This window comes from Nanorana parkeri, unplaced genomic scaffold, assembly GCF_000935625.1.
Source record: "Nanorana parkeri isolate BGI_ZX_2015 unplaced genomic scaffold, ASM93562v1 scaffold164, whole genome shotgun sequence".
NCBI classification, from domain to species: Eukaryota; Metazoa; Chordata; class Amphibia; order Anura; family Dicroglossidae; genus Nanorana; species Nanorana parkeri.
In genome coordinates, this window is record NW_017306432.1 from 1,555,783 (window position 1) to 1,571,155 (window position 15,373).

General features: G+C 41.9%; 1 protein-coding gene across 2 annotated transcripts in view; it reads right to left on the bottom strand.

The window, feature by feature from the left end:
• PPARG (peroxisome proliferator activated receptor gamma) overlaps positions 1-12,084 on the bottom strand; it is a 52,343-nt gene extending 40,259 nt beyond the window's left edge. For both annotated transcript variants that reach the window (XM_018554556.1, XM_018554555.1), the window contains exons 1-3: positions 11,830-12,084; positions 9,329-9,498; positions 4,852-4,990 (exon numbers count right to left, since the gene is read on the bottom strand). In XM_018554556.1, coding sequence (XP_018410058.1) covers positions 4,852-4,990; positions 9,329-9,498; positions 11,830-12,064 — 544 coding nt within the window. In that variant the 5' untranslated portion in view covers positions 12,065-12,084. The remainder of the gene's footprint in view (positions 1-4,851; positions 4,991-9,328; positions 9,499-11,829) is intronic.
• Between the last annotated feature and the right edge of the window lie 3,289 nt (positions 12,085-15,373).

The following is a 15,373-nucleotide window of genomic DNA, read 5'->3' on the forward strand; positions in this document are numbered from 1 at the left end:
AAGAGGGAGGGAGAGAGAGGGAGGGAGGGAGAGAGAGAGAGGGGGGGTGGGGGGGGGAGAGACTTCATGGAGACTTGTACAATTACTAAGAGGTCCACTATAAGCAGGTCCATTGAAAGTAATAATAAATGTATCAGGAACTTTTGTCATTGCATCTACACACAAAAAAACTTGTATTCTTATTTGATTGTGCTTCTTTGCATATTATGCACCCACAACATACATGCACAAACAAAAGCACATAACTGCATGTTGAAAAAACACACGTTCACTACATGCACATAAGCCTTAGAAAGTGAAATTTTTCATGTAAAGCTTTGGAACACTAAAAGGTTTGTATTGATGTTACCATTATCAGCCCTCGCTGGGCCGTTAAGGTATTTTCTTTCTTTTTCACATGATGTTTTAAAAGCACTGTCCACTCAACCTGCTCAGCCTGTTTGGCTTCATGTCAGTGGCGAGAAGTGAAGTGAAGGAATGAGGTAATTCCAGCAGGTCTCCTTCTCCCCGAGCAGGCCTTTCTAGTGTTCACGCTTACTTAATGGCCCTGTTTTTACACTTAAACAATCTCTGTCACGGATGCCCTTGTTCCAGCACGTCGCTTGTGCTGCAAGAGGAACCAATACTTCTAAAAAAGTCTTCAAACTCACAAAGGAGAAAAATTCCCAGTGACAGCAGATTTAACTGCTCCAGGAGATCAATTTGGGGAAGAATTTTCTAAAAATAAAAAAAATACCTGCAGCTTTACCAGATTTGCTTATCAAACTTCATTACAAAGCGCTGCATGGATATTAATAATTTACAAACCCCTGTTACCTGAAAGCAACAAACCTTTTCTTTTTTTTAAACTGGACCAGTACTTTGCAGAGTAGACAATGGCTCACTTAAAAATACTATAATAAATACATTAGAAGCAACTTAAGCCTGTAGGCACCTTCACACCTTTTTGGTGCATTGCAGTGTGTTACCACATGCATGTTAATGTGGATTATATCAGACAGCCAAAATATTTTGAACGGGCTACCAATGCCCCTTAGTACACCAAAAACTGGCCCTGACATGTTCTAGTCAACCCAGCACCCATGACAGTGTATTACCATGCGCTTCAACCAGTGGTGTATTTTGGTTTTGTGCTGCCCTAGGCAAGACTAAACTCAGGCACCCCCATCAATCTAAATTTGCCCCATCCTGTTTAGGTCATTTTGCGCAACCTGTCAGTCACTGGATACAGCGCACACGGGGTCTCAGGAGAGCTGTGCATGGTCTCAGGTGGGCTGTGCATAGTCCCTTTCCCTGCATACATGTGCTGCTCCTCTTACCTGCAGCTCGAAGTGCCATCAGTACCAACAGATACATTGCAGTCCCCAGCCTGCTTCTGGGACATGCCACCATCAGATCACATGCTATGGCCAGCCCCGAACCACTTGCTGCTTCTCCTCCACCTCCAGCACAAAGCCAGCCGGACCGCATCTCACTGGGCCCTCCCCTCCAACGGGCAGCTCTCTAATTAGGCAGCCACTCTTGGGGACTTGCGGCCGCCTAGTTTGCCTCATTAGGCAGTCGCCGCTGCCTGATTCTGTGCCCCCCAGCCTCGGCCCACAAGTGCAAGTCCGGCCCTGTCCACCTCATTGGTTTGGGTGGCCTTTCCTGCTGCCCCCCTGGGAAGTGCCGCCATAGGCAAATGCCTAGTTTGCCTTGCAGTAGATACACCCCTGGCTTCAACACAGGTCCGATGCCTTAGTGAATTGGGGTACCATTCAGAATAAAAAGCACCACAATACACTAACACATTCATGCAGCGGCATCGCATGCTGCCCCAAGGCATTGGTGTAAAGTTGGCCTTAAAGAGGGCAATTAAAGTGACGGGTCAACTTTTCTGGCGGTGACCTGCGTTTTCCTTTGCACAAAAACACAGGGCACCACTATAGTATGAACCGGCCATGGACAAGTCGCAGCTGCCACATTGCACTAGTCTGCCTGGTAAAATTGAGCATTTTAACAGACATGCTAATTTGAACTGGCCCTTGGATTGCTGCATTTTATGCAAGAGAATGCACAACCACGTGTTACAATGTGCATTAGCATGTTGTACTGTGCTGCTTGTACTGCGCATAGTGTTAAAACCTTTTTTTTAACTGTAAATAAAGATTAAACAAAGTAAATGTAAACACTGTGATGCAGTGTTACAGCACATTGAAGCATGGGTACACAACGCACACTGATGTGCTTGTTATACGCACCATGAAGTGAGCCCCCTGGTATAAACAGGCCTTTAGTCTTGATTTATCGGACTAAGCTGCGCTACATTTACAGCAGTCCAGCTATTGGCCTTGTATATCTCTTGACTCAGGGTTTAGTAAAAATGCTACTTCTTCAGAAATGTACAGGCTTCCATTGCTTATGCCTAAAAATGCTGTTTTCCTGGCTATCATGCTAATCTCTCATTCTCTGGGTCACTGTAACTATAAACACCGCTGAGTATTGGCTGTGATACTTTTTCAGAACAGGTTTTAGGGTTAGATCAACTTCTGCTCCATCTATGCCAGGGGTAGGCAACTCTGGCCCTCCTGCTGTTGTAAAACTACATGAGGCATTGCAAGACTGACAGTTACAGGCATGCTTCCCAGAGGCAAAGGCATGTTGGGATTTGTAGTTGGCGGGTAAGAGTTGCACACCCCTGATCTAAGCAGTACTGGCCCAGTCCTTGTCCAATCATAAAAAACAATGCTCAGATTCATGCCACTCTGTCTGCCGCCCTCTACAAGCTGCCGTCTGAGGCAAGAGGGATGGCTCTGTTCAGATTGGATGCGTCACTTGCAGAGACATCTTATATATGGACAATACACACACTGGTATTCTCTGGCTGTGCTGGCCAATAAACAGGTTTATACTGTACATATAAAAAAAGTAAATATACATATATAACATTCAGGTTATCAAATTCACTGGTAATGTGTCCCCAGCAGCTGAATTGCCCATGGCTGGCCCTTTGGGCTTTGCTTTAGCAGCATAGAGAATGCTGCACAGTGACCTATAACAGGGCTCAAAATTTCCACTCGCCAAAATAAAGAGAGGGCGAGTGGAAATTCAGTCAGGCACGCGGTCACGGATCGCGTACCTGACTATGAGAGCAGCCGCTTCTTGCCGTCCTGTCCTGGCTCCGTTACTTTCGATCTATCACCGGAGCTCTGACAGTTCTGAGCCCCGTTCGCAAGGATGGATTGGTAAGGTCTGCAGACCTTACTGCAGAGAACGGAGCTCAGAACTGCAGAGCTCCGGCCGAAAAGGAACGGAGCCAGGACAGGACAGCAAGGAGCGGCTGCTCTCATAGTCAGGTACGCGATCCCGGTCCGTACCTGACTTAATCACGAGGGATCAGATTCGTGCCTACTCCCTGCATAACGGCAAGCAGGTGAGGGGGCTCTTTTATTTTATGTGGGCTGGGAAGGGGGGGGTTGGGGGAGAGTAGATTGTCATGTGTGCGGGGGGCAGAGAACAGGGGGTGGGTATTATTTTCTATGTGGGGGGCAGAGAACAGGGGGAGGGTATTATTTTCTATGTGGGGGGCAGAGAACAGGGGGAGGGTATTAATTTCTATGTGGGGGGCAGAGAACAGGGGGAGGGTATTATTTTCTATGTGGGGGGCAGAGAACAGGGGGAGGGTATTCATTTCTATGTGGGGGGCAGAGAACAGGGGGAGGGTATTATTTTCTATGTGGGGGGCAGAGAACAGGGGGAGGGTATTAATTTCTATGTGGGGGGCAGAGAACAGGGGGAGGGTATTATTTTCTATGTGGGGGGCAGAGAACAGGGGGAGGGTATTAATTTCTATGTGGGGGGCAGAGAACAGGGGGAGGGTATTATTTTCTATGTGGGGGGCAGAGAACAGGGGGAGGGTATTTATTTCTATGTGGGGGGCAGAGAACAGGGGGAGGGTATTATTTTCTATGTGGGGGGCAGAGAACAGGGGGAGGGTATTAATTTCTATGTGGGGGGCAGAGAACAGGGGGAGGGTATTATTTTCTATGTGGGGGGCAGAGAACAGGGGGGGGGTATTATTTTCTATGTGGGGGGCAGAGAACAGGGGGAGGGTATTATTTTCTATGTGGGGGGCAGAGAACAGGGGGAGGGTATTATTTTCTATGTGGGGGGCAGAGAACGGTGGGGTATTATTTTATATGTGGGGGGCAGAGAACGGTGGGGTATTATTTTATATGTGGGGGCAGAGAATGGTGGGGTATTATTTTATATGTGGGGGCAGAGAACGGTGGGGTATTATTTTATATGTGGGGGGCAGAGAACGGTGGGGTATTATTTTATATGTGGGGGCAGAGAATGGTGGGGTATTATTTTATATGTGGGGGCAGAGAACCGTGGGGTAGTATTATATATATGTGGGGGGCAGAGAACGGTGGGGTATTATTTTATATGGGGGGAGGCAGAGAACAGGGGGGAGGGTATTTATTTTATATGTGGGGATGTGGAGGGCCGCAATGTTTACATTGCTTTATCTTAATATTGTTGTTGTTAATATTTATTTTTGTAACTTTATTCTGCCTTCAACATTTAAAAGTGTAATTTCATAAGATAATTTAAGAGGGTGGGTTTAGGGGCGGAGTTAAGGCCGAGGCAGGGTTGGGGTTAGGTGGGGCAACTGGTGGCGAGTAACTCTTAAGGCCTGGCTAGTAGCTCAGGACTTGAAATTTTGAGCCCTGACCTATAACATCCAATAGGATATGGGCTCGAGGTTAACCTTTACTGAACTGGAAGCTGATATTTATTTCTTTGCACTATGAATAGAACAAAGCTTTGTGGGTGACGGAAGTCAACAAAGGCTATCCTTCTACTCACCATTATGGGACATCCCAACAGCCAGACATTTCTGAAACCTGCAGTACTGACATTTGTTGCGACTTTTTTTGTGAATGCGACAGTTGAGTTCACATCGTTCATAAATTAACTTCAACCTGATTGTTCTCCTGAAGAATCCCTATAGAGTACAGAAAATCATTATAAAACCAAGATAGTTTGTGCAAAGGATCAAATTTCAAACACATGGATCGAGAAATAACAATCATATGATATGCTGGAATATACAAGTCATGTGCTAGAAAATTGTATGTGTTTTACTTTACTGCAATGCCCAAGTGTAACAGGTCCAAGTCATTTTATATACTAATGTACACCTCCCAACTGTACCCCATTGGAACCAAATCCCTCTGTCCCTTTTTTTGGTCTGATGAACAGATATATAGGAAAAACTATTTAACTATCATGCAGTGTTATTCTGCACTACAGCCTTTCTCCTATCTTTTAATTGTCTTGTTTGTTATTTTAAAAAAACAGTTTAGAGAAAAAATAATGTTAAAAAATAACAATTCTGGGCTTAACCATCATTTTTGACATATAAAGCATAGGGAAGACCTTAGTCACTGGCTCATTGATGGCTAGAGGCAGAGAGGTGACACAAGAATGTTGAGAGCTTTAGGCTCTGAATACTAGGCAGAGTTGATGGATGGAATAAAGCAGATATACTCACCTGATCCTCAGTCCCACAGTGGTCAGCATTCACCTTTCTCCCCCTTCACTCCAGCTGTGAAATGTCTCTCTGAGTCTTCACATCTAATGCAAGATAATGGACCTGCATTGGACATGATGACCTCAGTGGTCGTTAGACCACCGGAGTCCAGGGGAGAAGAGGTTGCAGGGACCGGTCTGGTCTAGCAGCCTGGTGGGATCAAGGATCAGGTGAGTATATCTTCTTTATTCCATCCCCTAGAGAAAAAAAGAGTGGGGGATAGCCCCACTGCAGGGGAAAGTTTTTACAATTCCAAGATTTCTTCTTTAAGACTCTGAGCTTTTCATTTTATTTAGATGTTATGTTTTATAGTAAAACACTACTTACTGAGTAATTGTTGTTGACAAACCCTTAGCTCGGAATGTTTTATTTGCTGGCTCTGGCTTAGCAAGCATAAATTATATTATGGTACTGAGGTGTACAGAGACTCAGGTTTTATCTGTGAAACCTTTTTATTTTGCTGCCTCTCTAGTGACCTGATAATTCACTCACAACCACAGATAAAACCTCTGCATTGAAAAAGAAAAATGATTTGCTTCATAAAACATGTGGCCGTAATTTGTTATCCATCCAGCAGTTCACAGATCTGTAGTATATTCAGGGATATATGTTATGCTAGTCTATAATTCGAGCTTCCATTGTAGTATAATGTCTACGATCAGTATATCTTATGATATATTGAATCTTATCTGGCCTCTGAAGAGAAATTATCTGGCATAGCTAACAATAGATAATATCCTTAATGCTTACAACCCATAAATAATCTGAACTACAGGAGGTCACCAGGCTAAGACCACCCAGACATAGACTTTGTTATTATAGGGAGGTAACATTTGAGCACTTTACATTTCTGGTACTTGTGTGTGTTGTTTCTTATTTTTGCCACCTACTATTTTCTGCTTTCTTGAGACAAATGACACATTTGTATTTTTGTTCATCAATTCCTGAGATTTACACAGCTCTGCCACACAGCACTATCAGGTAGGGAAAGAGACCTGCCTTTTTTTTCTGCTGGAGTTAAGTTAGATTTAAGAGTTAAGGCCGTGTCCCTCTACCAGCCTGTGGATGGACAATGAAAGTAGATGAAACTTACTGATGAGTTAATCTCTCTATCACTCTGCTCCCTCCTCTTTAGCACATGAGCACTGCAGCACATTTAATTGGCTCGTGTTGCTGTCCCCCCCAAACCTGGGCAATTCAAACTGAGCACATAATTAGGAAATGCAGAATTGGACCCTTAAAAGAGAACTATGAGGTGAGTGCTTTTCACTCTCATAGTTCTAGCCGACCTGTGACAATGAGACTGTCACAGGTCGGCTCAGTAGATGGGGAAGTGAGCGAACACATACCGGTGTTCGCTCACCTCTCGATCCTGTCACGGCTCTCTGCCGTGACAGGGGAGGGACTGGATTCCCCCCTCCCTGCTCCGATCCCCCAGCGCTGACTGGTGGAACGGACGTGGAAGGGGGCAGGTACAGCTGGCTCTGCCTCTAGATAGGCAGAGCCAGCTGTCACTCACGCAGCTAGGCGGATCAAGACATAATTGTCGGGATCCGCTTCAGCTGCGGCGTCTCAGTATACCGCGAGCTGTAGCTCGCGGTATACTGAGCTTAGGGTGACGGGAGGACGCTAGTTTGTGTCCTCCCGTTACCCTAAGGAGAACTATGGGGAAAAGCCCTAACCCCATAGTCCTCCTTTAAGTGAAAATTGTGGCAGATGTACAGACAGATATTTTTTCAAATATCAGCTGACATTTCAAATGTCAGCTTGGCCCTGCTCTATCATCTTCTAAACCTCCCTTTTGGTGCTTTAAAGTGGTGGGCAGCCTCAATGACTAATAGGTAAAGCTTTGGATGTGGAAATGGGTGTGACCAAGGTTAAATTGTACAATGTACAAGAAAAGTTGAGATTTTCTAATAACTGCTGAAGGCAACATCTTCGTATATATTTTAAGTGTTTACAGCTGACCTCCAGTCACAACTAGTAACTCTTCGTTCTAAAGGAATCCCCTTACCTTAACTTGACCTGCAACAATTTTTTTTAGTATATTTATTTCCCCCCTGAAATAACTCTGAAAGAGCTCCAACACAGACTGTAACTTCACTGTCTTCTGGTTCATAAGACCAGTAGCCGCCACGTTCTCTCTATAAGACAGCTACCCATGGTGTAATCAACAATGTGCTTGCAATGGGTGGATACATTCTGTGTTTCCACGCAGTCATCAACCACCCATGATTGGAAAATGTATATAAGTGGAGCTGGATTTGGTTATAGGTAGTTCAAGGTTGAAGAAAATCTAATTGAGTGCATATTGAGAGCAGTAGTTCCGGTGAGGCCACTGTCAACAAAACCAGGGTGCCCATTAGGATCCAAAGATTAACATCTATGTGTAAAAATTATTGCATTGTATAAATTGGGAGCACCAGACCAAAGCTTTTTGATGCAAAATATTTTAATATTAGCATTTGCGCATAACAAGAAGATAAAACAGCTGATACTCTGGTATGCTACTAGTTAATACTGTTCTAAAAGCAACTTATTGAGTCCAGTCACAGCATTCATAAGCTCTGATGAACGGTGAATGTCTGAACTCCAGAAACACTTTGGCTGGTCTATGTTTTCTTGTTATGAGCAAATCCTTCCTTTCGACACCCTGGAGTAGGTGCAATGCTTGTGGAAAGTGAGTAATGCCATAGATATTTATTGAATTTGTTTTTAAAAATACTTTTTGGTGAATTATTTGTACACTGAGAAGGCAATTTTATGGCACAAAAAGGGTGGTCCTGGCATTCAGCTTTCATTTGAACTGCTCAGGCTTGCAAAAAGCTTACTTTAAACTCACTCATCCTATGATGAAATATACAGCCCTCAGCCCATTCATTTCCACAGGACAGCCTAGAATTGTGTGAAACCTGAGCCTAACCTGAAATTAGTCACGCTAAGGTGAATTGGCTGAAGGTGAGATAGATTCCCTAACAACCAGTCCAGTCTGTTCACACAATGTCTTCGTGTACACATTTATCGTATGACCATGTCTTCTGTTTCCTGAGCACAGAGGGTACACTTGGATCATTCAGATCTGGTTATACGTCTAAATCTGTGAAAGTAAACCTATAGGGGACTCCATTTGTGATATCTCCAAATTCCCAGCTGTACCGACCTGCTGAAGCCATAAGGCAGGCACGTTCCACTGCTATCTCACTCCTTCTCTGTGACCCTCAGCCAGTTTAGAAATTTCAATTGTATGTGGCCCCATTTGTTCTCCATCTATTAAAAATTACACTTCTTCACATAGTTTTTTTTAGCCTAATACTTTATAAACGGTTTTATTGCCCCCTTTTCTGGGATAAAATGTTGTAAGTTGCAGTAACCTTAATTGCCAAACACTTAACTTTTTTTTCTGGAAGAGAAGTAGGTGTGGCTCTCAGTAAATATAAAGTGGCCCTGTCAATTGAGTCTGACATGCTGTTATATGAGGCAGAAGGAGGGTACTGGAAATAATCAGTGGTTTAGCCCACCAGAGTCCATCGGTTAATAAAGAGTATATTATATGAGTTTTGATAAACCTTTAATATGTTCCAGCAATACTTGGTTAGCATGGACGGCTTTAGATAGAGAAGTATAATCACCTTGATGAATGTTTAGGTGCATATTGCCAGTAAAGTTACCTTAATATTTGTTGATCAAATACAATATATAAATATGTTTACACTGGATGTTTTTTCTACCCTAATGAAGTATATTTGTTACCTTACAGCCTTCACATGCATGGACACCATAATGGAAACCCGAGGCCTTGTCTCCACAAACTCGACATTCTATGGCAATGAAGGAATTGGAAGTTTCATCTGGTGGTTTATTGAATGACTGAGTCTTCTCTGAGTAGTATGGTGGTGAAGGGGGCTCCAATTTTATCAAGTCTGGGTTAAAAAATAATAATATAAAAAAAATATCTATCAATCTGTAAGTGAAATCATTTTTCAAGACTTATACATCTAGACAGAGGACAAGTGTGTTGAGCCATAGCAAGCAATCACAATTTATTCCTTACAATCTGATTTTATTGCACTTTCCCTTAATTACACTTTCATTAAACATATTGCTCTTTGTCATGAGTTTTTGAAAAAGTTTTACTGAGCATTTTAAAAAGCTGTAAATAACATGAGATTTAAAGATTTGGTTACAGAGAATGGGGAAAGTGGCAGGTTCTCTTGAATGGCCAACCCTCCTCCAGCCCAACTACTGATACTTTTTTCCTTGGACATTTCCTCCCCTCTATTTGTCTATGGGAGCACTGAGAACTACCCAGTGTTTCTGGGTATGGGGAACATAACACCTCCCCTACCTTCCAAGATGCAGTGCTCAGGCCTGAGTGTCCAATTGCCAGGGATGAACACTGCCATATGAGGGAAGTCATTAATTCTGTGTAAGTAAGAACAAGGATTAGACTCACCACGAATAGAGTGGGGGGCACGCGTAGGCAAGTTAAAATGACATTAAGGTGGAATCCCCCCCCCCCATGCTGCTGTAAGTACTTACCTTATTTGATGCCTCTCGCTGCGATCATCTTCTTCCTCCACTCATTTCTGACAGTCCCTCCAGCCCTGCTGCCGGTCTCTGATCTAGCGCAGACTCCTCATGTCCCACGGAGTCTGTCCAGCGTGCGCGCTCCTGGCTGCATCCATTGAGCTTTAGGGGTTGATTTACTAACCTTATAAACACACCACGAACGTGTATACACCTCTGCAGTGTGTTCTCTCCCAGCATGATCTATGGGTGGAATCTAAACACCTTTGTAATGTGTACACACCCAACAGGTGTGTTGTGCAAAGCCCTGAAGGAATTCCAAGGTGATGTTGTGTAAATTAGCTCTATGTTGTGTTGCTTGCGTTGATGAATGCAGGAATGTAAATGCATGAGCTAACCATTTTTGTCTAAACTGTAAAGCAGCATTATATATGCATCATGTGCATGATTTTTCCATATATGGCATTAGTGGAAATATGCTTTTAGAGACTTTTTGGTTGATAAATACGTTTTGCTGTGTGAAAATCACACACACCTGGTGTGTGTGTGTGTGTGTTTAGGTTAGTAAATCACCCCCTTAGTGTCTGTTTTCTCCCCTCCCCTCTACTGTACCCGCATACTTCTTCTTCACAGCCGTTCAGGAGCTGAAAGTGTTTCAGCCAGGAGCGAGCGGCGCTGGAACAGGTAAGTGATTAGGTGTTTGTCTAGCAGTAGTTATATGCCAAAAAGGGAAGAATTTAATACTACTTTAAGTATCAGTAGGTAGGGGTGATGACAATACAGTTAACTTTCGACATCAGGCAGTAAGTGGAGTAAATTAAAACCTGATTTAGTTTTTAAATAAGAAATGTACAGGGGGGCATTTCTCACACAGGTCTGAGACAGAATTAACACTGGAAATGGAAACAGATTTTCAACATGACCTGACACATTTTCACTCCAACAGATGCACAATTAGGAAGTGGTCAGGGGAAGGTTTTTTTAATGACTCAAGCTGCAATTATATAATAAATCTGTGTCACGGCTTCTGCTTTGCATTCTGTTGCTGTGCAACATAAATGGATGTTCCCCACAATAGTGATACCATATGTATGCACACATCAACAACAGCTACATCATTTTCTTGAAATGTATGTCTGAAGTGGAATACAGAACACCTCCCTATATGCATTGAGGTAAGCAGGGGGTGTTCTATAGCCCAACAGGGGAGAACTAGGCAGGGTCAACAACACTGTTTGGGATCTGAGCACAACAAAGGCAGCGGTCAACCAGGAATTTAGGGGCTCATTGGATTTCTGGTAGATCAACAAATATTTGTCTACACTTGCAAATTTTTTAAGGGACAAAACATGGAGAAATGTGCATGTATTATAGAGATGTATGGCATTTGCGTTTGAAAATTTTGCCCAAGCATACACTTTAAGTTTTGTGTGTGTCATGGTTTTGTGGGTGTCATGGTAGAGTACCACTTTGAGAATTACTCTACACAATGCAAACATTTATGTTACATATTTATACACAGATGAATGCAAACCTTGAAAAGAAGAGGACATTGTCTAAAAGAGACAAAGGTGGTTATACCTTCCTATTACAGAATTATAAGGTCTAGCAACGGCTGCTATATCTATTGCTCTGTTGTATTAGGTGGAGGTTCTGCAGTATTTCTATGATATGTATTCTAAGACTCCAGAAAACTGTAATGAACATTGAAGAAGTCAGCGTACTTTGGCAGTCTTGAAGTTTTAGGTCATACTTATAATCAGTGTCCATCTGTTCATTTCGGCATAAGAATGATTTTTCTTCTAGAATATCTTCATATTGGGGAGCTGAGATACTTGTGAAGTCCACTGTGGCAAAGGGCTTAATGTCAAAGCCCTGGGAGTGGTCGTCAATACAGGGCAGGTCCATAGTGTTCATGCCAAAATTCATGCCCCAAAATGGCATTTCTGTGTCCACCATGGTTGATGCTGTTTCCTGAAAGATAATATAGATACCTTGTTAGTAAATTTGATAGTAAAGACAAAAGTCAATATTATTTAAATTCAGGTAAACTTGGATTTTGTTCATACTTTTAATTTATGTTAAGCCATCATGACCTTCAGCCTTGACCCCTGAAGGTCATGATGAACTTTAGGCAGTTAGGAAATCAAACCGTTCCCACTTGAGATATTTAGGTGTTAGGGTACATTGTTTAGAGCCAATGTAGATGGGTGTTGTTGTGAAGCACTGCTTTTTTTGCATTAGAATGCAGTGCTGTGTAAACACATACATCGAAATGCATCAAAAGGCTGTGTTTGACTTGCTTTGCTTGCAATGCAAATGGCTCTCAATATGACCTACAGCATTCAAAGAAAGCAAATAAGGTCAAACGCAACCATATTACACTTACTGCAATAAATGGGAATCCATCCATCTACATGAGCTCTTTGGATTGGTATACGATTTAAAAGATCTCATCATTGTAGTTTCAGAGAAATTTTAGAGTGACCAGCCAATGATTAGGGCTAATCAGGGCCAGATTTCCCACAAGGCCAACCGAAGCCCCGGCCTCAGGGCAGCAGAGAGTAGAGTGGCAGCAGAGGTGTGGAATTCCTATCTCCCGAAGCTCAGGACATGCATTTCCGGGTCCCAGGTGGCTAGTTGTTGTCTACATTTAGCCCTGCTTTGCCGAGATCACTTGTATGCAGCCTGCATACAGGCGGGCGCATTGGGGAACCTGGCATTAAAGCAGCAAAGAGAGTAAATTCGGCCCTGGGTCTCATATAATAGAATTGCTATAGCTCTGGGTTAAACATTTACTCTTAATATTATAAAATGTTACAAGTTTTAGAAAGATACAATAGGAAACAATGATATCAGTATAATAGAGAATGTAAGAGAGAAACTTTGTTTGCAAAGGGAAAGAAGAAACTTTGACAACACAGTCTACATCCTTCTTTATACTTTGTGACTTCTGTCCTCCCAATTAGTATCTGTTACACAATAAATTTATTAACTGATGTACCAACAAATTTGTCTACCTTGCTGTATGTTTCAAACCAAAATTACATTTTTAATGGTAATATTACTTGCTACATTTGATAACACAAAACAAAAGAACAATGTTGTCTTTACTCTACCAAACTGATAATAAGGATATTGATCTCTTTACTAATTAATAAGATGTACAGAACCACCCCCAGGACTGGATCATTGAAGTTAATCAAGTGCTCTTAAAAATCTGATCATGTGTACAAACAATGTTATCCTTTCTTGAAAAAAACATTGAGGCTGTCTTGAAAATGCTAGTTGCATGTCTGTCATGCTGATCCGTTTTCACCAATACTTTCAGCCATTAACCTATAACAAGTATGCAGAAAAGGATTTATTTTACACCGTGTTTCCTGCATGGATGTTTGGCTGCACTCTACATAACTGTTGCCAGTAACACAGTGTTGAAGGAGGTGCTCACTGCTGCATGTTATGAACCATGAGAGAGTTATCTATCTATCTATCTATCTATCTATCTATCTATCTATCTATCTATCTATCTATCTCTCTATCTATCTATCTATCTATCTATCTATCTATCTCTCTATCTATCTTTCCTTGGGCGGTAGTAAAATGAGACAACCGAAAATAGTTTTTGCACAGGACACTTTGGTGGCTTTGTCCACCACTTATAAAAACACTGTGTAATCTGCTGATTTTTTCTATAGGAAAGGAACCATGAGACATGCACATATCATGAGTTCTTCTACCCATCTGCATCTCTTCATTGCTAAAGATATCAGTACTTCACAGACTTTAAATCACAGATCTAATACTAAACATTACACAGTTAATACAAAGAAAGGCTATATTCTCCAAGCCATGAGACCATAAAGTACAGTAACCCTATCAGACATCTTTAATTAGTCAGACTTCACTATAGCTTATTTCTGATTAGTTGCTGTGGTTACTGCACATAAGTAAATCACAATGTTAACACATAAAGGTTACTTTACCTTTCTAGCTTTTCTACTTAAAAGTCACAACCACCTTCATTTAAGACTAACTCCTGCCAAAATGTTATATTTTGTCTTTGAATAATGTGAGTAAGATTTTATCACTGTCTCTGTCCCCGTCCCAGTGATTTTCCTCCACTTCCTGTTCCAGAAAACTACAAGCAGTAAATGGAAAGCTTCCTGAATGAAAGGAAATTCCAACAGATGTCCATATCAGAAGATATCCTCTTTACTCCTGTTCTGGTGACAACTATACAATTTTACATTTCCCTTATCTTTCTGTCTTGGTAACAATGGTCAAATATTGAGGGTTCATCCCCACATTTGCAACACAGATGGACATCAGAGCTTGACAAAGGATCTAAGCATTCTACAATTTTGTTCCAGCCAAAACCCTTTTCTTTTACTCTGTATAGAGAAGGGCATGGTTTAAACCCCTTTTGTCCACCTGTGACCTATTGGAGACACTCCCCTTCCTGTCCTGTACACACACTCTCCTCTCTCAAGGAATGTGTTTCAACTTCAAGGCTGTCTAAAAATACTTAGACCTCATTTAAAACTTGCATTCAAATGCAGCAATGACATTCCTGTATCCTGCAGCTATAGTTTATTCCCTAAATGGAACATTACCCAATGGATACAATTGATACTTCAAGAGCCTTTGTAAAGATGATGGCATATGTTGTTCCTCCTGGTATTTTCTCATGCCATATGGTTAATAATTTTGCCCTGTCAGCCTTTCTGTGTGTTTCAGACAATTTTGCAGTATTTAACATTTGCAGATATTTGTAACAACACAGAGTACTTTCAATTCTTTATTATGGTCTGATTCATCCAAGCTGGTATTCTCTTTAACAAAACCCACAAATAATTAAGTACTTAATCAGGCACCATTACTGGACATTAAATGCTTAATTAGCTGTTAGACAGCTATGGTCAGGTCATCCTCTTAAACTTTGTCCTCCTTGGAAAGCTCACAAATCTAATTTTAGGCCATGTAACCACTTGTATCTGTCATCCCAAACAGCGTGACTGGTATGAGAAATAATTCAGATGAATAATCCAGATGCCTATTGCCCTGACCAAATGTAAAAACATGTTTTTGCTGGACATACGCTTTAAATCTCATATTTTTATGTTGGATGCCAATTTATGGTTTAGAATGCTAGCGTAGGCCCCCCCTCTGTAAATGGTATGATTTGATCTTAGTAAGTGAAAAGCAATTTTGCTATCTTTGAAGTGACCACTCCAAAGATAGCAAAATTGCTTTTCACTTACTAAG